The following is a 27,275-nucleotide window of genomic DNA, read 5'->3' as shown; positions in this document are numbered from 1 at the left end:
TCGTTAGCCTATATTTAGTCCCATCAGCATGTGTAGGGCTAAACTTTAGCACTTCTGTTTTAGCACATCCAAACACCCCCGAAATCTGTTCCAGGGCATATAGGATCAACGCATCTCAGCACAATGAGATCTCAGCTTCAATCCCCAATCCCCATCAAGTATGCACTGAACCCACGAGACCTCAGCACAGCGAGAAACATTGCAACTTTGCAAGTGTCATAATGGATCAACGCATCTCAGCACAATGAGATCTCAGCTTCAATCCCCAATCCCCATCAAGTATGCACTGAACCCACGAGACCTCAGCACAGCGAGAAACATTGCAACTTTGCAAGTGTCATAATCGCTAGTCTCCTATGCAGAGGACACCAGGAAAAGCACAAGCAGCCATGCCTGATATCTAAGCACCAGGGACACCATTCAAGCAAAAACATCCATTTATTCAAGCACCTAACCACTACGTTTTGTCCTCTAAAGGAAGATGCTAATCCGAAACTGAAAAGTGCCTAACACAAAAATTGATACTTCTGAGCATTACCATGCAGGGTGGGTGGATCGGAAAGGCGACCAAATTCATGGTGGAATTTCAGCTTGTGAATTGGGGCCACATAAGCATACATCTATCGCCCGCACAGGTCTCGTCTCATCTCATGTTGCCCTCTCTCAAGACATCAATCATGTCATACAGTTTCTTGCTGGCTCCAGATTTTATCTGCAATCATGTGGTAAGTCAATTTGTACCTGCCTCAGGCGAAAAGATGGGAGAATAGGAATATCAAGCAAGCACAAAGCATTAAGAACCCACACCTTTGTGTAAAGAAACATAGCAGCATCAACAGTTCCTTCTGCGTATATTGAACGGCCACATACATTGTGCTGATACTCAAACGAAACTCTGCAACCACAATGGTAACTTAGCCTTGTACATGATGTGCTAGGCAAGGTCCTAGAAAAGGGATAAGGAGCTTACGTCCCATCAGGTGAAGTGAGATGGTACATGTGGAACGCATGACCTGCAAGATGCTCTTCTGGGACACCAACCACTTTAACCTGCTCCTCAGGATCCCTTACTAGTTTTACCTGCAACATCCATAGGTAGACGAGTGTCAGAAAAGTAATCCTGCAAGAGCAACATACATTTCTTCACTATATACTAAGCCTGGTCTGATTCATTAGAAACAACAAATAAACATCTACAGAAAATATTATCTATTTGTGAACTGATGTATTCACTATTCAAAACCTCAGGAATATGGGATGATACTCAACCTCAGCCAAATAAAATAACATGATGGATTAAATCGAAACCAAATGACAATTTTCCTAGATTGTCAATTGGAATTTCATGTAACTTGAAGTCTACATGTAAAAGAAAGAATAAATCTACATGCCATTAGCCCATTCAATAACGGTGATTAGTAACAGATAACTATGGATCAAAATGTCCAATTCAGCTCAATCTAAAATTGGGAGTTCGTGATGCTTACAGACAACAAGCTGTCCTATAAACATAAAAGACAAATGATAATCATCCAAAGTTCATAATAAAATCATCTGAAGAAAAACATCACAAGTTTTTCTTGGGATAAAACAAACAAGATAATTGATTGACTGTAAAAATTATTTTTCTTCAAATAATACCTCATCCATGTCAAATGAGACACCCAATTTCTGAAAGCAAGAGATAACAGCTTTTGCAGTTCCAGAAACGTCCAACTTTGTTGCTTGATGAGACTCCATGACCTGCGGACGTGTGCCAATTAGACGCAAAAATGATTAGCCAGAGACCATGTTAGTATGGTGCTTTTCAGCTTTCGACAATCATCATTGTTCAAGAAACAATAACCACAATTAGAAATAGAGACAATCAGAGAAATCAGAAAACGAACAAAGTCTGGGTTATCAACCAGTTGTACACATCTTATCATACAGGACATTTTTTGTGCTAAAAGGGTATTGACCTTTTGTCTGCTTCATGGAAATAATCAATTGGATAGGTATGTGCACCTATAAGAGCTATAAGTGATGGAAGGTTGAAAGAGTTTTACAAAATACACAAAAGAAAAGGCGTGTACCATAGTCACAAACAATTCAAACAATGGAATGATACTTCTGTCAGGTAAAAGCTGAAGTTTATTAATCAGAATTAATGGAGCACATTACCTCATATAGAACTTACGAATTTGTTGTAATTTTTTAAGACGTCTGAATTTTTTTCCATAGAATTTTAACAGTTTGGAAAATCTATTGCAGCTGAGATGCACCCCAACAATTCTGGATCTGTTGCTGACGTTTAAATCTAATAGAATAAGCAAGGAGAGAAAAAAAATCTTATTCCCATGGACTTAACATACCCAGGTGGCTACAGTTTAATTCATTAGCATATCAATATTGAACTAAATGTTGAGCATTTCAAAACTTTAACTAGTAATCTGCATAAGTGCATCTATTTCCCCTCACAATTGTGCTCCAGTTTTACTACAATGGCCTTTTCCCCTTTGGTAGCTTTTCCACTGCATTTGCTACTAGGTTCTGTTAGTACATTCACTTACCTTCTGCTTCATCTGGAAAATCACAAAGCCAAGAACTATAGTAGGCATTTTTGGCCTTTGATGATACCTTCGAACTTTATTATAAGCAAATTATAATATGGAATTGTGGAACAAAAAACATTTTAGCACAGTGAACACAAATGCTCAAGCTTTAGTGTTAGAACAAAGAATACAATAAGCAATGCAGTCTTTCCAGGGCACATATCAAACTATTACCTCCAGTTTGTAACCTGAAAATGCACCAGGGAATTGCTCTGCCATGATTTCCATGGCAGCAAGAAAAGCAACGACCTAAAAAATGAAGAGGTTATATTGAGAACTGTTCAAATGTGTTGACCACCTGATGCTGATAATAAGTATTTACCACATTATGATAATAATTATACCTGTTTTCCCATCTGTGGGGATATCACAGCATAAACATTTGCATCCTGCACCGTTTTGTGCAGCAGTTGCCTATTTCCACCTGTCGTGCCCATCACAAATGGCAAACCCAATTTGCAATAGAGTTCAGCATTGGCTGCATACAAAATAAACATAAACAGCAGTTAGAACAGCAAATGATAATAAATGAATAAAGAACATTAAAGCATTTAGGCATAACCATACAATGGCAACAGAATATATTCATATAGGCATAACCAAAAAATACCAGTTAATTAGAACAAATCGCACTTCTCAAGGAATTTCACAATATCATATTTGGACAGATAATATTAGATTTAATGAACCAGTAGTCCAGTACCATTTTTTTCTCATACGAACACAGTTAAGCATAAGAAATCTAGAAATGACTATGGACAAAAAAATTGTTCATGAGCATATTAACCAAGAAGAAAAAGACATTGCCACTAGTGATTACTAATACACTCACCATTGACAGCATCAGGCACGGTGTAATCGACAACTATGAGATCTGGGTACTCTTCAATAATGGAAGGGAGAACTTTTTCACTTTCAGAAGGGTCATGAATTTGAATTTCTCTGTCGCAGATTTCAAGCCTTCCACCAGGGACCTCCATGGCACTGAATGATACAGGAACTAACTGAAGACCGGCTGATACAGCTGCTTCTGCCACAGCCTTCCCCATTTTTCCAGTACAACTATTCACCTGTACAGATAATAGAGCATACTAAGTGAAATACAGTTGCAACAACACAGTACCACATGCATCTCAACACAAGCCATGTGGAATGTACTAGAAAGTTGACGTGCTTTACTGAAACCCTAATCGCCAGAAGTAATTTGATGAACAATTAATCTTCAGTTTTTCTGCAAACTCAAGTATCTCTTGACAAAGTAATTAACTAAAGCTTTCCTTTCTGAAACTTTTTATAAGGAAAAAATTGACAATACTTCATCTTGAAGGCCTGAGAACAGAATATGGGCAAGGTGCATCAATTTTTTATTCAGAAAAAGGTTTCTGCATAGGTTCAAGAATTCAGCACTATATGAAAACAGATGTTTTAGGCCTACAATGACATCAACAGACTAAAAGGCTATATGTTAGCTCCATGTAATACTAACACAGCTCTGGTATCATCCAAGTACGGCTTCTCATCCAAATGTTACCTATAGAAAAAACTGACTGACTGGCTGACTACCAATGGCCAAAATGAAAATAAACTATGAGATATACCTATCAATAGCTAAACAGTTGTGGATAAGGAAACAACCAAAATTCTTACATATAAATAGCAATCATCAACGATTCAAAGAGTTTCAGGTGCAACTAAGTTCCATCAAACTAAGCACTTGTGATTAGTTTGAAGATTCTATATGCTTCTCAGTGAGAATTCCATGGGATGTTTGCATTATTTCTTTAAGCATAATTCAACAAACTATGCATGGTTCAAATTGCTTCCATCGGCTCACTGAAAATATTGTCTCACAATGTATAGTGCTGAAATCCTGAATGTGGTATACAGTTTGCTACCTTACTACTCCACCAATTCACTGAAGTACATACAGTTCGTTATCTGTACAAGCAGTAAGTGCAGTAACTATATCAAATATTGTCTGAACTAGAACAAATCATCCCCTATAACGCAATGACAAGCTCCAAGTCATAGTTTGGCCAACTACATTACCATTCCGTCCTACCCTTCCAATCCCAACACGAGATTATATAACATACTTAAATGAAACATAACAGAACCACCAACCCACAGCCAACGCAGAGCCAAACCAAGCAACGGTACCAGTATCGGGAAGGAGAGCTTCGGGGGCACCGCGGGGACGCCCTGGCTAGCGACGGCCTTGACCACTAAGGGCCTCGCCGTTGCCATCCGCCGCCTCGGCGCCGCCGCGCCGATGGGAACGCGGAGTGGCTGGCGATGGCGGAGCGAGTGCCGTTGCCGCAGGGTTATGGCGGCGGCGGGGTGCGCGGCGATGGTGGCAGAGAGCATTTGCGAGTTCGGCTGGGGGTTGGTGATGGGATGGGAGTGTGAAGGAGCCAGGGAGGGAGGGAGAGCGGCGGCGGGGGCGGCGGCGGCGGCCGAGTAGGAGGGAGGACCGAGGGATACCGGGATAGTTTCCTTTCTATTCTAAAAAAGGCCTAATTTGAACCGAGGGCTACTCCAATCTCTCCCGAGTCCCAAGCCTTTTGCCTGGTATAGGAAGCCCACGTAGAAATCGGCCACGGACCCAATTTGACAAGTTGCGTTAGGCCTATGGACTTCCTGCCAATTTGTTTCTCACTCACTCACTTTTACCCAACTTTGACCTTTTGTTTGCCGTGACTGTGATTCTTGTGTGAGCTTGAAGTTAATAAGGTGAGATAATATTTTAATGGCTCCTGAAGTTTTTAGGACTTGTCAGTCTGGCCAAATAAAATGGAAGGAGTAGGAATAGTCCCATTTACATTGTTACTTTGTTCTGCCATCAAAATTGAATCCATGTATACTATGGCAACACTTGGGGACGATTTCTTCCTCGGGGATGATGGATTGGGGATGGATTTCGTCGACTGTAGCTTGGGAGTAGAGGGATTTGGACGATTTCTTCCTAGATGAGTGATTGGCAAAAATTTGGGACTAACATATAAATAGATGGATGGAATATTGGCGCGGGGAGGATTCGGGTGCACGCCAAAACAAAATAGGGATGGCGCGCGGGAGGTGCTCACACGTGGGCTGGCCATGGCGGCGGAGCGGAGGCGTGGGCATAAGGGATTGGGATGGCAAGAGAATCAGAGGGGTAGAAAAACAATGTGTCTCCCCAACGCTCTTTTCGTTGGTTCCCTTTCTTCTTGGTGCACGCAACGTGCTAGTTTCCTGCATGCAACATGGTTATAGATGGCCAATGGGCTGGCCCGGCATGGCCCGACACGATGTTAGGCCGGCACGGCCTGATGGTGGTCGGGCCTTAACGGGCTGTCGTACCTCACGGGCAGTGCTGGTGCGTGTTTCGCCCGGCCTTCGGCCCAGGTACGGCCCTGTGGGCCATTTTTTGTGTCGCGCCGGCCCGTGAAGTAGGGCACACTACACGGGCCGTGCTAGCCCATCACCTTCAATACATGTTATAGCTCAAACATTGGGCCCATAATGAAACAGCCCATCACCACAATTAGGTTCCTGGGTTGTTCATGGGTTGGGCCGTGGCCCGCTTGTGCCAAGGAACCATTTTTTTAGGGTGGGGAGGGGGGACGGGCCAACCGTTGGGAGCGGGTCGTGCCACGTGCCTGGGGTGCGGCCCAAGCACATCCTGCGCCCGGACCCGTAGGTCAATGGGCCGTGCCAAAAAATCGTTCCTCATGCCGGGCTAACAGGCTCGAGCTGCTTGGCCAACTATAGACTCAGTGAAGCGTCCCCACATAAGTAGAGACTAAATGTGATTCAAATATCAGTCCTACGAGGATGATAATACATTTATTCAATAGATGATTCAGTCACCGTACAAACCTCCGAGGAGGCGAACACTCGATACAAATGATAATAAGTAATCAAACAGCTATGGTGATACACCAAAGTACGACCTAGATGGTCTCCAGCTCGGACTCAGAGTGATGCGCTAGCAGAAACATCTTGCAGAGGACCAACACCACAGGCAAGGTTGGGGTTCGGACGCAACCTCTACTCGACGTCTTCAACAGTGTAGTCCGGATCTTCTTCTGAAGAAAAACCACAAATATATATCGGGTGAGTACAAAAGTACTCAACAAGTCCAACCCCATCCACGGAGGGGGGCAACACAGATATGCACAGGATAAATCAAGAATAAGGCTGAGGTTTGTTTGCAGTAAAGCTAGATTTTACACATGCAGGGGTGTATTTTTGAAAAGAGTTTTCTTAAAGCAGTTTTTTACTTATTCGAATAAAGAGTGGGGTTGATCCTACACAAAGGATCCAGGTTTTAATGCTGTCGGACTTCTCATCTGTAGTAGCTCACGGCACAACTGCCGGACACCTTCCAAAAACAACTCACACCACGAAAACATCCCTCCCAAAAATCTAGTTGTGTGACTGTTGGCGCTCCTTAAGTACCCATTTTATTATATGATTAGGAGTGGTTTTGGTAAATTCTTCGGGATGATTCATGTACTAACCCGCCACTTGGCACCCGAACTTGACCGTTTTCGATTTTGTCCTGGATTTTGGAGCATGTTGTGTTTTGGCAGGAAATTGGACATTTTCGGAGATGTTTTGACGCATGGTCACAACTGGGCTAAGATGAGGAATAAGGAGAAGAGGCCGCACGCGAAAGATGGGACCGAAAGGGGCAAGAAAGGGCCCAGGCCGGCTGGCCTGGGGCCCTCTGAGCCGGCCGGCCTAGCCCATTCCAGGGCCCAATCGGCCTTAATTTTCTTCAGCGCGAAGTATGCGTCAACCCTAATCTGTGTTTTACCAAAACTGCCGACCAGAACCGCCTATATATACCCAGAAGCCGCCGTCAAAAGGAGGATCGCAGAGAGATCAGAGAGAGGAAGCATCCAGAGACGAGTTTCAGAGATCCATTCAAGTTAGACACACGAGAAAGGTGACACCGGAGGCCTCATCGTCTCTCGGCGCCGCTGCAAGTTGGAGGACAGCAAGGGATCCATCCCTTGCCGGAGATTTCGTCACCATGATCAACTACGCTTCGCTTAGCTTCATGGGGTAAAGTCCTCGTTTGTTCATGGGGTTGTAAGGAGATCTTGAGTTGTAATTTCCGAATCCTTTATGAGATTGATCTATCACGATTCTTGTTGATGATGCTTTGATGCCTAATAGTTCGCGACTTGGCTTTGGGTTTGCTTTGCTCTTGCATGGTTTACTTAGATTACATCAACTATCGTGTTCTTGTTGATTCTTTACCGATTATCCTCGTGTAGTGACAGTATGCGGGAGGGAAAGGTTTTGATCTTGGAACACACCTTTGGTAGATTAGATCCGTTCTTCGTTGCTTGGCGATTACATCTCTAGTGATCCTAGACCCTATGGACAAATGCTCTTCATATCTTGTGCACACACTTATCATTGCTCACTAGTCTAGATTGGATTAGATTGGTTAGATTAGATCTATTTCACACTCAATCACTCAATATAGATCTTTTACCAACATCATTAGTGCTTAGTTAAGCATAGTAATACACTTGTTCCGTGGATTGATAAACCTTGGGAAATACTCTAAGGGAAAAGCTACACGATACGTGTGCTTGCGGTACGTAAATTGGTGCTCTAAGGAGCGTCAACAAGCTTTTCTGGTGCCGTTGACGGGGAACAAGCGATTTTGCTACGTTTAACTTTGTATTAATTTTGTTGGTTACTAACACCTAACTTTTTCCCTAGAAAATTTTTGTTTTCTTGTTTTTGTTTTGATTATCTAGATGGCCCATCTCATTCAACACATGGAGGGAGGAGAAAAATCAATAAGGGATTATGCAAGCCCGCGATCGTAGGACTTCTATATGCAAAAATCAGATTCGGTGTTGCGAGCCACCGAGTACGAGATCAAGCCTCAAATCATCAAGATGGCGGCGGCAAACCCCTTTAGAGGAGATGAGACGGACAACCCATATAGACATATCAAGTGGTTCACAATGCTATGCAACACGGTACAACAAAGACGGAGTTCCGCTAGCTTGGTTTAGATGGAATCTTTTCCCATACTCACTTGCGGAAGAAGCGAGAAGATGGTTTGCACTTGCATCCTTCGAGGTAAAAGGAAATTGGGATGACTTGATGAAGAAATTTTGCGAGCGGTTCTTTCCGTTAAGCAAGGTTCAACATATTCGGAAGCAAGTGATCAACTTCGCGCAAGGAGAAGAAGAAGGGATAGATCAAGCATGGGATAGATTCAATGGATTGATTGAACAAGGACCGAAGCTCGGATTTTCCGGTGAAGTACTCTTGCATACCTTTTACTTTTCCCTAACCCCCGAGTGCATGCAGTTTGTTCAAATGTGTGCAGGAGGAGATCTCATGGAGAAAACACTCACGGAAGCCGCCCAACTCCTACAAAAAATAAGCAAGGGTGCGGCCATGCGAAGAGATTGGGAGAAACGATGTTCGGCAAGCTCCGAGGAAGAGTCTCAAGTGCGGGTGCTTGCTGGAATTTTCAGAAAAGAGACATCGGAAGTGAGGGAAGAACAACCGAAGCATGGGAAAGTCATAGAGACAAACCATGATGAAGAAGCATCGATCCGGTGTGCAACGAAAGACGACCCGAAAAAGAAAAGGAAGAACCTTGGGCACCGCCAAATCGCTAAGGGAATTCGAGCAAATGGATTGGATACCAATTGACTTTGGAAGATTGTTCGATAAAGCAAGACCGCATCCAAATCAGTGAGGAATGGCGAAGGTGATAGCGGAAGACTTCCCGCCGGTTAATCACACGGGATATACATTTGGCAAGGAATCGGCCGGTGATATTATTCGGAAACTTTTTGAAGAAAAAGAAGAAGAGATTGACTTGGACGAAGTGCTGGAGGTCAAAAGGATCATGGGAGTAAAATCGGAATCATCACCCTACGCGCACATAGCCCAAGTATATGCGATTGGAAGCGATCAAGGCGAAGGTAATCCATCACCCACACCTCGTGTTGATTGCATGATAGATGGAACAAAATGTTGCAATGTTTTATGTGACGTTGGCGCCCATGTTAGTGTGATGAGTTCCAAGGTTTATGTTGAGCTTTTTAACGAAACACCGAACCTAGATGCTACAATCATTAAATTGATCATGGGAGATGGTAGATTAATCAAACCGCTAGGAGTGCTTAGAAATCTAAATGTTGCCATAGCGGGTAAAGATATTCCTACTGACTTTTTCGTGATTAATGCTAGTGATGATGAACATGAAAGCATAATCCTTGGAAAACCCTTTCTCAAATTAGTAAATGCTATTCTAGATGTTGGAAAAGGGACTTTCACTTTTGATCTAGATGGAGAGAAGCGCACTTTCGAATTTCATTCAAAACCGTCTCGTGCTTCAACTCTACCTCTTGATAACGAAGGGGTAGAGAGCATTCGTTTCATTGATTCTTTCAGGGATTCTCTCCAACGAGCTTTGGAGAATGGGTACGCTCAAGATGATCAAGACGGAGAACTAGTGGAAACAATGAAAGAGTTGAAGCCGTAACACGGGAATTTTAAGGAAGAAAAATTTGAAGACATTGGAGAGTTAGATCAAGAAGAGGATGGTGCGCCCGATGTTGAGATGAAGCCACTCCCCAAGGGATTGAAATATGAATTTTTGGGAGATGGCAAGACTTTTCCGTTGATTATTAGCGACGAATTGAGCCGGGAAGAGACGGAAAAGTTGCTGAATTTATTGAAGAAGCACAAAAAGGTGATCGACTACTCGATTAATGACTTGAAAGGTATTAGCCCCGCTTTTTGCACACATCGTATACAACTCGAGGAGCAATACAAGCCGGTCATAGAGCATCAAAGAAGGTTGAGCCATGCTATGCGTGATGTGGTGAAGAAGGAGGTTATCAAATTGTTGAATGCCGGAATAATATACCCCGTGCCACATAGTGAATGGGTAAGCCCCGTGCATTGCGTTCCGAAGAAAGGATGACTCACAGTTGTGAAAAAATAAGAAGGAGCAATTGATACCGCAAAGAACCATTACGGGATGGAGGATGCGCATCGATTATAGAAAATTGAATAAGGCGACGAGGAAGGATCATTTTCCACTACCATTCATTGACGAGATGCTAGAAAGGTTGGCAAAGCATTCACACTTTTGTTACCTTGATGGATACTCGGGATTCTTCCAAATACCTATTCATCCGGATGATCAACATAAGAGCACATTTACTTGCCCGCATGGAACTTTTGCATATCGGAGGATGCCTTTTGGGTTGTGCAATGCGCCTGCTTCTTTTCAAAGGTGCATGATGGCTATATTTTCAGATTTCATAGAAGAGATTATGGAGGTATTCATGGATGATTTCTCGGTGCATGGTACTAGCTTTGATAATTGCTTGGCAAATTTGGAAAAAGTTCTTAGAAGATGTGGAGAGGTTGATCTTGTGCTCAATTGGGAGAAGTGTCATTTCATGGTGAAAGAAGGAATTGTCCTCGGTCATGTTATCTCCGAGAGAGGGATAGAGGTGGACAAAGCAAAGATAGAAACCGTGGAAAAATTGCCACCACCTACGGATATCAAATCTTTGAGGAGCTTCCTCGGTCATGCCGGATTCTATAGAAGGTTCCTAAAGGATTTTTCAAAAATCACCAAGCCATTGACACAACTTCTCCAAAAAGATGTGGTATACACCTTCGATAGTGATTGTCTTCACGCCTTTCGAACACTCAAGCAATCTCTCATAAGTGCTCCTATCATGCAACCTCCAGATTGGAATCTACCTTTTGAAATCATGTGTGATGCAAAGCGACTACGCCGTAGGAGCCGTTCTTGGACAAAGGAAAGAGGGGAAGGTAAATGCTATCTACTACGCAAGCAAGACTCTCAATGAAGCCCAAGTTAATTATGCAACAACGGAGAAAGAATTGCTTGCCGTGGTATTCGCCTTCGAAAAATTCAGATCATACATAGTAAATTCAAAGGTGATATTTTATACCGATCATGCGGCAATCAAGTATCTCTTGTCCAAGAAAGATGCTAAGCCACGCTTGATTCGATGGATCCTATTGCTACAAGAATTCGATGTGGAGATAAGGGACAAGAAAGGGGCAGAAAATGTTGTGGCCGACCACCTATCAAGGATGAACCATGGAGATGATGGAAAAGAACCTATCGAGGATCAAATGAGAGATGATCACCTATATAGAATTCTCGACAAAGATAGTTGGATGAATGAAATAATAAGGGCAATAAAAGGGATGCCCTTGGATCACTTGGACAAGAATGCAAAGAAAAGAGTGATCGCGGAAAGAAGAAAATACTATTGGGATCAACCATACTTATATAGATATGGAGAAGATGGAGTCCTAAGAAGATGCATACCAAGGGAGGAACGTGAAGAAGTTCTAAGAAAGTGTCACTCGTCGGGATATGGAGGACATTATGGGTACTTTAGAACTCAAGCTAAGGTATGGGCTAGTGGATTCTATTGGCCCGAGATGCATGATGATGCGAAAAGATTTGTTTCGACTTGTCCGGAATGCCAAAGGACGGGGAATATCTCGCAAAGGAATGCCATGCCGTTGAACTACAACTTGCAAATAGATCTATTTGATGTCTGGGGAATCGATTTCATGGGACCATTCGTGAACTCACATGGATTTGAGCATATATTGGTGATGGTGGACTATGTTTCTAAGTGGGTTGAAGCTATGCCATGTCGGAAGGCATCAATGGAGGAGTCCATACACATGATTAAATCGGTTATCTTCCCTCGATATGGCATCCCGAGAATCTTGATAAGCGATGGAGGAACACACTTCACGGGCAAAGACTTTGGTAAATGCTTGAAGAAATTGGGAATTGAACATAGAGTGTCCACGGCTTATCACCCCCAAACAAACAGACAAGCAAAAACTTCGAACAATCAATTGAAGGACATTTTAAAGAAGACCGTGATAAAAGGAGAAAAAGATTGGTCGAAGAGACTAGATGATGCACTATGGGCATATCATACGGCACACAAAACTCCGATTGGTATGACTCCTTATCAATTTGTTTATGGAAGAACATGCCACTTGCCGGTTGAGCTAGAACATAAGGCGTATTGGGCGATGAAGGAGATGAACTTTGATGCAGAAGCTGCTGGAATTAAAAGGAGAATCCAAATAAGCGAATTGAAGGAGTTAAGATTGAAAGCGTACAATAGTGCATCAATTTACAAAGAAAGGATGAAGAGGTGGTACGAATTCAAAGAAGGAGACAAGGTCCTACTCTACAATTCAAGATTCAAACTTTTTGGCAAAGAAAAATTACAAAGCAAATGGGATGGACCATACGTCGTACACTCGATTTCACCCACGGGAGCGGTGACAATCATGGATGTGAAATGTGACCACTATGTGGTGAACGGACAGCGACTAAAGGTATTCTTGGAGCCTGACGTCGTGTGCCTTCATTACATCGACATATACACCATGGAGGAGGAACCGGAATGTCAAGCCTAACGACGTTAAGCAAGGTAAGTTTGTAAATATTCTCTTTTAGATTTTATTTTTGTAGTTTTATTTTTATTTTCGACGAACTTCGAGTAAAACATAGGCTCATAATTTGTTGGTGGGACCTCGGAAAAATTTGGAGCCCTGGGGGCCAAAAAATCCCCTGAGCCGGCCGGCCCAACACCCCTAGGCCGGCCGTCTGAGGCTCCTCGTGTGCGAATCGGTCTCGATTTTTGGTTGGCACGAGATAAGGAAATTCCAAACCTGTGCCTTATAGATTTCGCATGCCAAAACCGAAGAGATATTGGACTTCTCGTCCAAGTCTTTTCGGGACTTAAATAGAGGCGCGAGTTAGATCTATTATCTCATACTTCTCAATCTACACCACCACCTCGTGAGAGACGTCGACAATGGCCGGTCCAGCGAGCGCAAGAGCTATGATTGAAGCAATGGAGATCAAGGAGAGGGGCATGGCACCCGACACCCCCACGCCAAGGACGCCTAGCCCCATCTCGGCAACCGGTGCGCAGCCCCTCCTTGTCGAAGCAAAGCGATGTGAAGCGAAGGCCCCTCCGAAGAAATTAAATACTCAAGCAAGGATGAGCGTCGGAGGGAAGGGCCTTCCATGGTGCAATGAGAAGTTAGCTCAAGCCCAAAGGGTGGTCATCATCATCAGCAGCGACGAAGACGAAGGCGAGAAGCGACAAGACAAAAAGCCACCCGCACCTAGGCGTTCCTTGCGCCTTCTCGGAGTTAAAAGGAAAAACTACGTCGAGCACACCCCGGAGCCGAAGGATTATGCGGGGGACAGCGATTGGGAGAGCATCATGAGCCCTAGTTCATGGGGCGCCACCGGTCGTGACTACGACGATAATTGGCCGGGGTGGGCCGAAGAGGAGAGAAGGGAGGAAGACGACCCCTCCGAAGGTGACAGCGGCAAGAAGAAGAAGAAGGACGACGACGAGCCCGAGGACGACAGCCCCAACCGCAGCGGGCATCACTCCGGGTGAGTACAAAAGTACTCAACAAGTCTAACCCCATCCACGGAGGGGGGCAACACAGATATGCACAGGATAAATCAAGGATAAGGCTGAGGTCTGTTTGCAGTAAAGCTAGATATTACACATGCAGGGGTGTATTTTTGAAAAGAGTTTTCTTAAAGTAGTTTTTTACTTATTCGAATAAAGAGTGGGGTTGATCCTACACAAAGGATCCAGGTTTTAATGCTGCCGGACTTCTCATCTGCGGTACCTCACGGCACAACTGCCGGACACCTTCCAAAAACAACTCACACCACGGAAACATCCCTCCCAAAAATCTAGTTGTGTGACTGTTGGCGCTCCTTAAGTACCCATTTTATTATATGATTAGGAGTGGTTTTGGTAAATTCTTCGGGATGATTCATGTACTAACCCGCCACTTGGCACCCGAACTTGACCGTTTTCGATTTTGTCCTGGATTTTGGAGCATGTTGTGTTTTGGCAGGAAATTGGACATTTTTGGAGATGTTTTGACGCATGGTCACAACTGGGCTAAGATGAGGAATAAGGAGAAGAGGCCGCACGCGAAAGATGGGACCGAAAGGGGCAAGAAAGGGCCCAGGCCGGCTGGCCTGGGGCCCTCTGAGCCGGCCGGCCTAGCCCATTCCAGGGCCCAATCGGCCTTAATTTTCTTCAGCGCGAAGTATGCGTCAACCCTAATCTGTGTTTTACCAAAACTGCCGACCAGAACCGCCTATATATACCCAGAAGCCGCCGTCAAAAGGAGGATCGCAGAGAGATCAGAGAGAGGAAGCATCCAGAGACGAGTTTCAGAGATCCATTCAAGTTAGACACACGAGAAAGGTGACACCGGAGGCCTCATCGTCTCTCGGCGCCGCTGCAAGTTGGAGGACAGCAAGGGATCCATCCCTTGCCGGAGATTTCGTCACCATGATCAACTACGCTTCGCTTAGCTTCATGGGGTAAAGTCCTCGTTTGTTCATGGGGTTGTAAGGAGATCTTGAGTTGTAATTGCCGAATCCTTTATGAGATTGATCTATCACGATTCTTGTTGATGATGCTTTGATGCCTAATAGTTCGCGACTTGGCTTTGGGTTTACTATGCTCTTGCATGGTTTACTTAGATTACATCAACTATCGTGTTCTTGTTGATTCGTTACCGATTATCCTCGTGTAGTGACAGTATGCGGGAGGGAAAGGTTTTGATCTTGGAACACACCTTTGGTAGATTAGATCCGTTCTTCGTTGCTTGGCGATTACATCTCTAGTGATCGTAGACCCTATGGACAAATGCTCTTCATATCTTGTGCACACACTTATCATTGCTCACTAGTCTAGATTGGATTAGATTGGTTAGATTAGATCTATTTCACACTCAATCACTCAATATAGATCTTTTACCAACATCATTAGTGCTTAGTTAAGCATAGTAATACACTTATTCTGTGGATTGATAAACCATGGGGGAATACTCTAAGGGAAAAGCTACACGATCCGTGCGCTTGCGGTATGTAAATTGGAGCTCTAAGGAGCGTCAACAAGCTTTTCTGGCGTCGTTGCTGGGGAACAAGCGATTTTGCTATGTTTAACTTTGTATTAATTTTGTTGGTTACTAACACCTAACCTTTTCCCTAGAAAATTTTTGTTTTCTTGTTTTTGTTTTGATTGTCTAGATGGCCCATCTCATTCAACACATGGAGGGAGGAGAAAAATCACTAAGGGATTATGCAAGCCTGTGATCGGAGGACTTCGACATGCAAAAATAAGATTCGGTCTTGCGAGCCACCGAGTACGAGATCAAGCCTCAAATCATCAAGAAGGCGGCGGCAAACCCCTTTAGAGGAGATGAGACGGACAACCCATATAGACATATCAAGTGGTTCACAATGCTATGCAACACGGTACAACAAGACGGAGTTCCGCTAGCTTGGTTTAGATGGAATCTTTTCCCATACTCACTTGCGGAAGAAGCGAGAAGATGGTTTGCACTTGCATCCTTGGAGGTAAAAGGAAATTGGGATGACTTGATGAAGAAATTTTGCGAGCGGTTCTTTCCGTTAAGCAAGGTTCAACATATTCGGAAGCAAGTGATCAACTTCGCGCAAGGAGAAGAAGAAGGGATAGATCAAGCATGGGATAGATTCAATGGATTGATTGAACAAGGACCGAAGCTCGGATTTTCCGGTGAAGTACTCTTGCATACCTTTTACTTTTCCCTAACTCCCGAGTGCATGCAGTTTGTTCAAATGTGTGCAGGAGGAGATCTCATGGAGAAAATACTCACGGAAGCCGCTCAACTCCTACAAAAAAATAAGCAAGGGTGCGGCCATGCGAAGAGATTGGGAGAAACGATGTTCGGCAAGCTCTGAGGAAGAGTCTCAAGTGCGGGTGCTTGCTGGAATTTTCAGAAAAGAGACATCGGAAGTGAGGGAAGAATAACCGAAGCATGGGAAAGTCATAGAGACAAACCACGATGAAGAAGCATCGATCCGGAGTGCAACGAAAGACGACCCGGAAAAGAAAGGAAGAACCTTGGGCACCGCCAAATCGCTAAGGGAATTCCAGCAAATGGATTGGATACCAATTGACTTCGGAAGATTGTTCGATAAAGCAAGACCGCATCCAAATTAGCGAGGAATGGCGAAGGTGATAGCGGAAGACTTGATTATAATATTTGAAAATGTTCTGGCTATTCTAGAAAGGGCGGGGGCCTATGTGTAATTATTTTCGTATGGTGGAGGGGTCATTTCTTAATTAGGGAGAACAGGGGGGCTTATTTGGAAAAGGTCATAAAAGGGGGGCTCTTAAATAAAAAGGAAGGAAGGGAGGGGCCTAAAGGGCAAAACGCCCTCTCTTCTTCCTCCTCCCTCCTGTGAAGCAGAGGAGGGGGAGCAGGGCGCCGGTGGCCTTGGGGCACGGAGGCTGGCGGGAGCAGGGGAAAAGGGGGAGGGCGACAAGGGGATTCCATCCCCCTCCTCGATTTGGGCCGGAGCGCGGCGAGGCGGCGGCGCCACGGAGGCCGGCGGGCGGCGGTGTCATGGCGGCGGCGCTGTGGGGCACGGCGGCAGCTAGGAAATGGGGGGAAAGGGATAGGGAACCATGGGGATTCTATACCCCTCACTACCTCGGGTTGAGGCGGCTTGTGGAGGCGGCTCGACGGTGGTGGGCGGACGGCGGGCGGTGGTGGGCGGACGGCGGGCGGTGGTGTCGTGGCGGCGGCACAGCGAGCTAGGAGAGGCGGCTAGCGGTGGCAAGGTGAGTGGTGGTGGTGGTGGTGGGCGACGTCGAGGGCACTTTTATAGGCGGGGTAAGGCGGTGGGGAGGTCGGGGCGCGTCGGGCGGCCGGCGGGGCAGCTCGCGGCTATTAATGGCGTTCGGAGCGTCGCGGAGCGGCGGCGCGAGCGGCGAGGTGGCACAGGGTGACGGGACGGCTCGAGCAGGCGGCGCTGTGCTGGACGACGGGCGGCGCGGCGAGCACTGCAGGCGCGTGGGGCGCGTTGGTGCTGTGCGAGCACAGGAGCGGCCAGCGGTGAAGGCGGGGCACACACGTGATTCTGCTCGCTGGCGTACGCGGGAGCTCGGGCGTCGAGGCAGGCAAGCGGCATGGCGGTGCAGGGGATGGGATGCCGTGGTGGAGCCCTGGTGGGGAGTGGGGCGCCGTCGTCGAGCTCGGGCGCGCGGCGTGCTGCGGGTGGCCGTGAGGAGGCAGAGGAAGGAAGGGAGGAGAAGGAAAAAAGGAGGAAAAAGAAAGAAAGGAGAAAAAGAGAAAGAGAGGGAAAAGGAAAAGAGAAGAGAGAGATGTGTCAGCGCGATTCGCGGCGGCGGTCGGCCACGCGCGCGCTGCGGTGTCTGGCCGGTCAGCGACGGTCGCGAGCGGCTTCGGCGGGAGGCGACGCGCACTCATAACGATGAAAGGTGAAACAATGAGGGGACGGTGATTGATTCCGGTGTCAGAACGGTGGATCGCCGGGAACGATTTCGGGGAAAAAGGATCTCAGACAGAAAAGGACTCTGAAACGATTCGAGCTCAACGACGAAAAGTTTTGAAAGTTATTTTTAGCGGGTGATTTAATGGGGTAAATTTTCGGGATGTTACACTCAGCTTTCTTATTTTTGCTTCTCTCCACTCTTTAATTCCCCTGCCATATCAGATTTTTGCTGAGTTGACATTTTCATTAATTCTATGGGCATCAGCTAACTACTCCCTCTATTCCATTTTATAAGTCGTTCTGGCCATTTTCAGTCGAATTAGTAAAACTAGAAAAAAGTCCATCATACCCCTCATTTACACACAGCTGTACCCGCACATGGTCCACCCTCCCACCCAGCTGTATACGCACATGCTACACCCAGTTTTCCTCCCACACACGCCAAGCCATTCGAAATTTGAATTTTGAACCCGTCGCCCGCCGGCTCCCACCCGCTGTGATCCACGCACCCTCGCGGTGATTCTCCTACCGATCGCTCCTTCGGCTGGCGGCCGGCCGGGCACCTCGACCAGCACCTCCGGCAAGCACTCCAGCGCGTGCTACTTCCAGCAGGCAAGCAAGCTCTTGGACTTGCGATCTCTGGGAAGCAAGCAGGCTCCTGGACTTGCGATCTCTGGGAAGCAAGCAGCTCCTGGACGTGTGATCTTTGGTAAGCATGCAGTTCCACCACTTTGATCCCCAGCAAGCAGTACTCGCGGCCATATTTTACCCTCATTTTCAATGTATCTGCAGAAACAAGTGGAAAAAGTACATAGGCATACATGGCACCAAGTTTGCTGGACCTCAATTATGTTGTTCCAGATAAGTTGGATGGTGAAATCATGATACCTGTAGGTCAGGCCACACCGACGAGGACGCTGATCCTCCTGCTGAAGCTGCAGGTACTTCACACTTGAAAGGATCGGCACTAGGCCTAGAGGGGGGTGAATAGGCCTGGTAAAAAATTTCCTGAAAAACTTGGCAGTAAAAACGTCAGGCCCGGATGATCCGGCCTTATGTCGGATCTTCCGGACTTCCTAGGTCCGGATTATCCTACGTAGGGTCGGATGATCCGGCAGGAGAAAGGAATCTTGTACGAGATTTGAAATCTACTTAGCTTTTGATGATTCCCTTTGAATACAAAGTTGACAAATGAAGTAAACAAGCCTAGGAACAAGTTCTACACAAGAGATATGCTACTAAAAAGTAGATTGGGTCAAAATGAGCTCAAGAACAATATGAAGAACAAAAGTAAAGGAGACACAAGATTTATCCCGAAGTTAACTCCACGAAGGAGCTACGTCTCCGTTGAGGTGCTCACAAAGAGCAGGGTTGCCCTATAACCCTTTTTACTCGCCCAATCAACCACGTAGGAGGATTGAGTCACTTACTATTGTTCTCACGAAGAGAGGGGGAAATACAAACTTCCGGAGGCTCAACCACAAAGGAATGGGAGCTCACCGGCACCTCTAACCGTCTAGGAGCAAAGCTCCAAGAGTAAAGAACGCGAATCGACGAATCGAGGTTGCTTCAAGTGCTTCTTGAGATGAACAAGTGCTAGCTCGCAAAATGCTCACAAACCAACTCCCAAATCTCACTTCCTCTCAATCTCTAGATAAATCCTTGCAAGAATCAAGCTTTTGGATAGAGGAGAGTGGAGGAATGAATGCTTTTGGAGCTGGGTTGGTCGGGAGAGAAGAGAGGAGTAAATGAGGGAGGTGAAGGGGTATTTATAGCCCCACCCCCACAGGCGACCGTTATGTGTGTTTTCTGTGAGTTCCGGATCATCCGGGGTACCCTTGGATCATCCGGATGGGTAACAGAATAGACTAAAACACACTCGAAAACTCCCAGGCCCGGATCATCCGGAGTAGTGTCGGATCATCCGGAGTCACTCAAAATTCTTTTATTTTTTGGCAAAAGAAAAGTCCAGAAAGTTCTAGGTCCGGATCATCCGGACATAGACAGTGTGTTTCGGGCATAGGGGCCGGATCATCTGGCTGTGTCCAGTGAGATTTGGCTGTGCAGGCCGGTTCATCCGGCCAGTGTAGAAAACTTCTATGCACAAGTGTATTTGAGTGAAACATGTGTCTCTCAAGTGTAAAATCCATCTCAAATGAAGCACTTTAACGACCTAGATTAATCAAACGCATCCCCCTTGATAGTACGGTGGTCCTATACTCAATTTCAAACCGAAAATTAAAATTAAAACTCCGATAAGATCCACCATATATTGAATTTGAATTGGGGCCTTCCTTTCATCTTCTTCTTGATTATTTTCATTTATTCCTGCACACATCTTATTGAAAGCATTATATCCCAAATTGTGATTGTCAAGAATCACCAAGATCAATTTAGGGGCCTAGATGCACTTTCAACACTTCAAAACTAAAACAAACAAATTAAGTGTCATTTTAATCAAGGTTAATAAAACTTGTTAATTTGATTCAATCAAATTGTCTTATCCCATTATTATCCTTGTAGGTGTAGTAAGCTTTGTTCTGGACATTAACTCTACCCCTCCAGAAGAATTGGTAGGTGAAATCATGCACAGAGAAGGTGTGGTTGCAGCTAAAGAGGAAATTGATGCTATGGTTCAAGATCAACAAGGCATTGCTCCTGCTCAAGATGAAGGAACCAATGCACGCGCTGAAGCTACAGGTACAACATGCACATTGAGAATTGTACATACAACCACTAATAGTTCATACAGATTTAATCACGGTGGAACTGACTAGAACAAATACTTGTTGATTTGATTCAATCTTATTATCTTGTCTCATTACTGTCCTTTTAGGTGTTCATGTGGTAGCTACTCTACTCCTGGATATCAACTCTACTCCTCCAGCTGAATCAGATGGTGTAATCTTACCTAGAGGTGTGGTTGTAGATGACGAGAAAATCGATGCTTGTTGACGCTCCTTAGTGCCCCAATTTATATACCGCAAGCGCACGGGATCATGTAGCTTTTCCCTTAGAGTATTCCCCCAAGGTTTATCAATCCGTGGATCGACAAAGAACTACCCAAGGTTTTCCATCTAATCTAACGGATCTATCCTAACATGAAGCATGAATTGCACATATAGAGTTCCGCCATGAATCTCTAGCCACCACCATGACTAAAAGATCATGCTAAGCGATCTATCTCGATAATAAATCTAGGATGAAGCAAACCCAAAGAAAAGAACGAAATCGAAAGAGAGAACATGGTCGCTAAAAGATTCGGAAGACATGATTATCATTACTCACATAATAGATTCGTTTGGATCGTCACCACCGAGTACATACCATTGACGACTCCAACTAGCTCATGAACTCCACCATGGCACAACTACGCAGGGAGGCCATGGCGGCTAGGGGCGGCCTAAGCCATCTCCTAGACAATTTTGAAGACTTGCGGCGGCTGTCGTCTCCCACTGGTCTTGGTCCTAGGTTTTCGTCGAGTTCTGGGTGGATGGATGCCCCGAGTTGAATAAGGTGCGAGCTATTTATAAGCCGAGGAAGCCACCGGTCGAAGGGGAGGCCGAACCGCCTCGGAAACGGGCTAGGCCGGCCGGCTCATGGGCCTAGGCCGGCCGGCCTACCCTCTTTCGGGCCCGCCTCGGTCTCATCTTTCGCGTGTAGACTCCTCACATCTTCTAGAGTTTATGTCCTTCACGATTGCACCTCTTTGGACGTCATTATCTTGGAGATATCTTCGAGGAAAGGATAGGATAGAGAATCCTTCCTTAAATCTTCATTTGCTTTGCTTAATCCCGAAGTATCTTGATCTCATCTTCGTGGGCTTGGTCCTTTGGGCTCTCTTAGAGGATGGATGTGCATGATTGGGCTTCGAATCAACATGGGCTTTGGTCCTTCCTTTGGGCTTTGGCCTTCGTCTTTCTCCATGTTAGCGCTCGACACGGGCCTTGTCATTTCATGCTCCAAAATAGGCCAAAAACCTGTAAAAATGAAGTTCCTCAAAAATATATGTGCAAGTGTGAAAATGACCAATAATTAGGCCGGGGTTAGGACGGTTAGTGATTTTGGTATTAAATTCATGCCATTATCAAGGATAAACAAGGGATAAAGTGGGTACTTAAGGAGCGCCAACAATGCTATGGCTCAGGATGAAGAAGCCAATGGCCACACTGAGGCTGCAGGTACAACAAGAACTTATAAGATTCATGAGATTTTTGAATTACCTTATTGTTACTCATAAATGCAACATATACATTTGTTATATTTTTAGTTTGATGTGCATACAGAAACTTGCTGGTTTATAACTGTATTACTCCTCATTGTTTTCCTTTGAGGTGTAGAACAACCACAGAGGTTAAGGAACTGGCTAACAGATGCCAGAGATATGCTGCTTACAAATCATTGCATGCAAAGAGTAAAAGGGGAAAATTACCAAAGACTGCAACTAAGGAAGTTGCCGCATTCTTTCATACACACATTCGAGTTATTCAAAAGATTTGGAAGATTGCAAGAGAGAAGATTGCACTTGGGCTGGAAGTTGATGTGTCTAGCAAGAAAACTGGCCGATGTGGTCGCAAGCCAGCCGAAATTCATGTCTCCTAGATCACCGCAATTCCACTAAGGCTCCGTTTGGATTTAGATATTGAGAGGGTTGGAATTGAATTGGGTTCAATACCAAAGCAGCCGTGGTATTGAAATGGCTATAATGCCAATATCATTGTTTGGATGCTCATTGAATTGCCTTTTGGAATCATAGCAAGTAGCTCAAATCTGATTCATGTTTGGATGCAAAAGAAAGGAATTGAAATATGGTACGAGATTGACCAAAGGCAGAGCTTCGACCTTGGGTGGAAGTTCGACGGCGGCGTCCATGGCGGGCGAAGCTCGACCAAGGGGGAGCTCGACAGCGGCGTCCATGGAAAGGGCCGAGCCCCGTCCTCCTCCATGCCGAACTCCAGCCGGCGTCCATGGCGGGCGAGCTCCGTCCTCCTCTGTCCTGGACTCGCGCCGCCACCGCCGAGCCCCGTCTTCCTCCGCACCGAACTCTAGCTAGCGTCCATGGCGGGCGAGCTCCGTCCTCGGCGGCGGCCTCGCGCGCGCGGGGGAGGGGTGCTTCCAGACCCGGCAGAGGGATGGCGCGGACGGCGGACCCAGCCTCGTCCGGCGGCCTCGACGGCGGCCTCGCACGCAGGGGAAGGGGGCTGCTAGTCCCAGCAGAGTGACTCTCTCCACGCGCCGCGCTCCGGGCACCACCTCTTCGATGGCGATGGGATGCTGCAGGCGGTGCGGCTCCGCGGAGGCCCTGCAAGATGTGCGCGAGAGAGAGGAGAGGGGAGCGGGGAGAGGGAGAAGGGAGTGAGGAGAGGGAGAGAGGGATGCGGGGAGGAAGAGGGAGCAGAGGCGGAGCTCAGGGATAGGGGGAGGAAGAGAGGAGACGCGGGGAGGATGATTCCAGACAATACGGAGGTGGAGAGCTCGGTATTGCGGGAGGGGGTGCGGTGGTATGCCGAATTCTATTCGGTATTGGTGAGAGTTTCCAATGCCGATTTCTGGAACATCCAAACAGCTGGTATTGGATGCCCTCAATACCAATTCCGAATTCCAAGCTTCAATGTCTACATCCAAACGGGGCCTAAATAGAAGATCCACCTTAAGAGCACTGGCTAAGTCACTAGATGTCGGTATTTCGACATTGCACATAAAATTCAAGTTAGGTTTGTTAAGGCACCACTCCATTACATTGAAGCCACATTTGAAAGAGAGGAACAAGAGAGAAAGGCTCCAATTTTGCATTTCAATGTTAGATCAGACAAGTCTTGGGGATGCAGAACCTAGATTCATTGACATGCAAAATATAATTCACATGGATGAGAAATGGTATTACATGACCAAAAAGGCAAGGAAGTACTACTTGCTACAAGAAGAAGATGACCCTGAACAGACTATTCAGAACAAGAACAACATCGGCAAACTCATGCTTCTAACAGTTGTAGGGAGGCCCAAACGTAATGCACAAGGGATTGTGACGTTTTCTGGTAATATTGGTGTGTGGGCATTTGTAAAAGAGGTGCCTGCAGCCAGAAGGAGCAAGAAGAGAGAAAGAGGGACCCTAGAAACAAAATCTGTCATAGTCAACAGGGAGGTGATGAGGCAATTTCTGATTGAAAATGTCATTCCCGCTATCAAGTCTTTGTGGCCGCAAGATGCTTCTCATGAGACCATTTTCATCTAACAGGACAACGCTAGAACTCATGTTAGTCCAAATGACTCAGCCATTCTTCAAGCTGTGGCGGCTACAGGGCTAGACATCCGGCTGATGCAATAGCCTCCTAACTCCCCAGACATGAATGTTCTAGACCTTGGGGTTTTCAGATCCATCTAGTCCTTAACTGATTGCAGAAGCCCTACAACTATTGAATATTTAATACATGATGTGGAGGAGTTTGAAGCATATGATGAGGAAAAACTGAATAGAGTATTCTTGAGTCTCCATATGTGTATGAGAAAAGTAATAAAAATAGGAGGAGGAAATAGGTACACATGACAGCCGATGAGGTAGTCTCCCTTCTCTTTCTAGCCTATCTAGCCCAAAATGGTTAAGTTTGGTATTGTAAACAAGTCATGTTATACAAGTTAGATGCGTTGTAATGTTATTATTTTGTACTTGTTTCAATTACCAACATTTACCCTATTCAGGTAGGAAAAGGCACTGAGTTATTGGGTTGGACATGCTTTAAGGCATGCTGAAAATATAAGCATTCATTCAATACTTGTGTGCCATATTCTCATGCTGAAAATAAAAATGCATTCATAAAGAACAGGATGTCATATTCTCATGGAAACTTGTGTGCCATTGGAAATTTGTTGCTTTGTTCATGCTGTATCCACAACTCACTACTTGTGTGTATGCCACTGGAATATGTGTGTGTGAGTCAATTGCCTCTACTAGAACTTTTGTGCTTACAGTGATGAGAGTAACCACCGAAAAACAACAGTATGTCCAATGAAGAAAACCACATATCCTGTACTAGTAGAACCTTTGTGCAGACAGTGATGAGAGTAACCATATATAGAGCAGTTGCTGAGTTCCAGTAAGTCCTAAAGCAGCAGATAGAGCAGGACTACAGGAGAAGAGGGACAAGCATACCTGCATGGTCCTGGAAACCAGCATCATGTCAGTGTTGTGCATGCTGGACACTGATGAGGTATTGATGCCATACCATTTTTTGTTCGAGAACAGGTCCAAGCTGCAAACACACACATGCACCAAGAAACGGATCAACGCTAGCTGGAGGACACCAAAAGACCAACGATTTTGGATCTATAGAAAGAAAGATAAATTCTTTTCTTGCCAAGAACAGATCGAGATGCGATGGAGCACCTTGTAGAGCTCAGGGATGCCGCCGCCGTACATCGCCTCGCCATACGTGTTGTTGCTGCTACTGCTCTCCATCCCGACAGTCTTCCTCCTCGCGCCGCGCCTCATCCTGCCACAGACGCTCCCGGCCATCGCAGACACCGACGAGACTGTGGACCTCGCACTCTTCCGCCACGCTGTCCCCTCTTCGCCGCGCTCGCGTCCATGGCCTCAGCCACCCGCCTTGCCAAGAACAGATTGAGAGGAGGAAGAAAGCATCTTTGCTTGCCGCCATCCATGTGCTTCTCCTCACTATGCCTCCGCCCCCACTACCGTCGCGTCGGGCACTGCGCAGCTGCAAGAGGAGAGGGGAACCCAGAGGGGTGCTGTGCGGGCAGGCGGGCCGATGGACATCGCACCTGCGCAGCCCCTGCCGGCAGAGAGTGCTACGCGGTGACGGCGGCGATATGAGAGCGAAGATTGTCTGGGAGGGTATTTTACGGAAACATAAAAGCCAAATGAATCGGCTCTGCCCAAGACGATTTATAAATCGCCAATGTTACGGGTCTCAGGACGACTTATAAAACAGAACAGATGGAGTAGTAACCAGCAGTATTGGGACTCCCCTTACGTTGACATTTGACTAGCGGTGTCAGTACCTGAAGTTGGGGTGTGGGTACGTACGTACAACAATGATTTCCTCTCTCTCTCTCCTGTGCAAGCACGACCAACGGACGCCATCTAGAGAGTTCCAAGGGGTGTGGTCTTTTCCTTGGTGGCTCCGACATGTTTGGTGGGGGCCAGCGGCCGGCCCCTTGACGTGTGGGGCCCTTCCCATACCCACCCGAACGGCCAAGCAGCCTCGGGCCTCGGCACGCCGGCGCCGGCCGGGAGCCCATGTGCGTGCGAACGACGCTCTCACCCGGAAGCAAATCCTCTGCAGTACTGCAGAGGGACTCACCCTCACTGATGTGTGGGCCCCACATCACTCGAGCCCACATGTCAGGGGGTGAGTCCCTCTGCAGTACTGCAGAGGAGACTCATCCCTCTCACCCACATCCGTCCAAGCCAAGTAAAAGGCGCAGGGCGCGTTCATGATGGTCTGCCCGCGTTCATCTATCCCCTGCCCTCCGTCAACAGACGAGTACTACTGCTAGTGCGCTGACCACGGGCCGGGCGCGGGCACACGGGACGGGACTGGAGCGAAACTGAAGCAGGGGAACCGGGTCAGCGCCGGCCGGAGCCGCGCCTCACCCAACCCAAGCCGGCCGCCCGCGGCCGTCCCTCTCTCTACGATGATTTGTCTACGTGCGCGTTCGTAATCGTCCGTGCCCTGCCGCGCTTCTGCTGCGGGCGTGCCTGCCTGCATCTAGAGAGTTGTGGACTTTGGGTACACGCGGCCGGAGAGCGGGGTGCGACCGGATCAACGAACTCAGCCAGCAGTACAGCCGCCGGGCCGGTCGCCGGCCCTCCTGAGTCGAGTCCTGACGAGCCGACGACGACGACACCCAATCACCTGTTTTTGTTTTGTTGGTGAAAAATTATTAATTTTGATATTGTAGTACATTTCGTTATTACTTAATAAATAATATTTAATTATAAACTAATTAGATTTAAAAGATTTATCTCATACTAATTAGTTAGACTGTATAATTAATTATTTTTTAACTATATTTAATATTTTGTATATGGATTCGAATATTTGATGTGACAGATATTATAAAAAAAAAATTAGAAACTAAACAGGTCCCAGTCCACAGCCGCCGCTGGCCGGGTCGGTCAACACCCGGGACTTGCCAGGCAGCAGCCGCGGAGGAACGACGAAGGATGAGCCAAGGAACTGCGTCCACCACCAGGAGTTGCCATCCGGGGGCACCGCCGCCTGGGGGCGTCAGTATTAATAGAGGAGGGAGTCCACCGC

At 46.4% G+C, this 27,275-nt stretch overlaps 1 protein-coding gene across 1 annotated transcript; it reads right to left on the bottom strand.

Moving 5' to 3' along the window:
- Positions 1-252: 252 nt before the first annotated feature.
- LOC120699524 (probable 4-hydroxy-tetrahydrodipicolinate reductase 1, chloroplastic) lies at positions 253-5,096 on the bottom strand. The gene is made up of 8 exons (XM_039983534.1): positions 4,755-5,096; positions 3,427-3,664; positions 2,939-3,072; positions 2,769-2,843; positions 1,642-1,743; positions 971-1,080; positions 808-895; positions 253-712 (listed from the first exon to the last, which is right to left on the bottom strand). The coding sequence occupies exons 1-8, from the start codon at positions 4,959-4,961 to the stop codon at positions 644-646; spliced, it is 1,023 nt and encodes a 340-aa protein (XP_039839468.1). The 5' UTR covers positions 4,962-5,096; the 3' UTR covers positions 253-643.
- Positions 5,097-27,275: the final 22,179 nt, after the last annotated feature.

The sequence above is a fragment of the Panicum virgatum genome, chromosome 1K, assembly GCF_016808335.1.
Source record: "Panicum virgatum strain AP13 chromosome 1K, P.virgatum_v5, whole genome shotgun sequence".
In the NCBI taxonomy this organism is placed as follows: domain Eukaryota; kingdom Viridiplantae; phylum Streptophyta; class Magnoliopsida; order Poales; family Poaceae; genus Panicum; species Panicum virgatum.
This window is presented reverse-complemented; position numbering and strand designations above follow the sequence as displayed.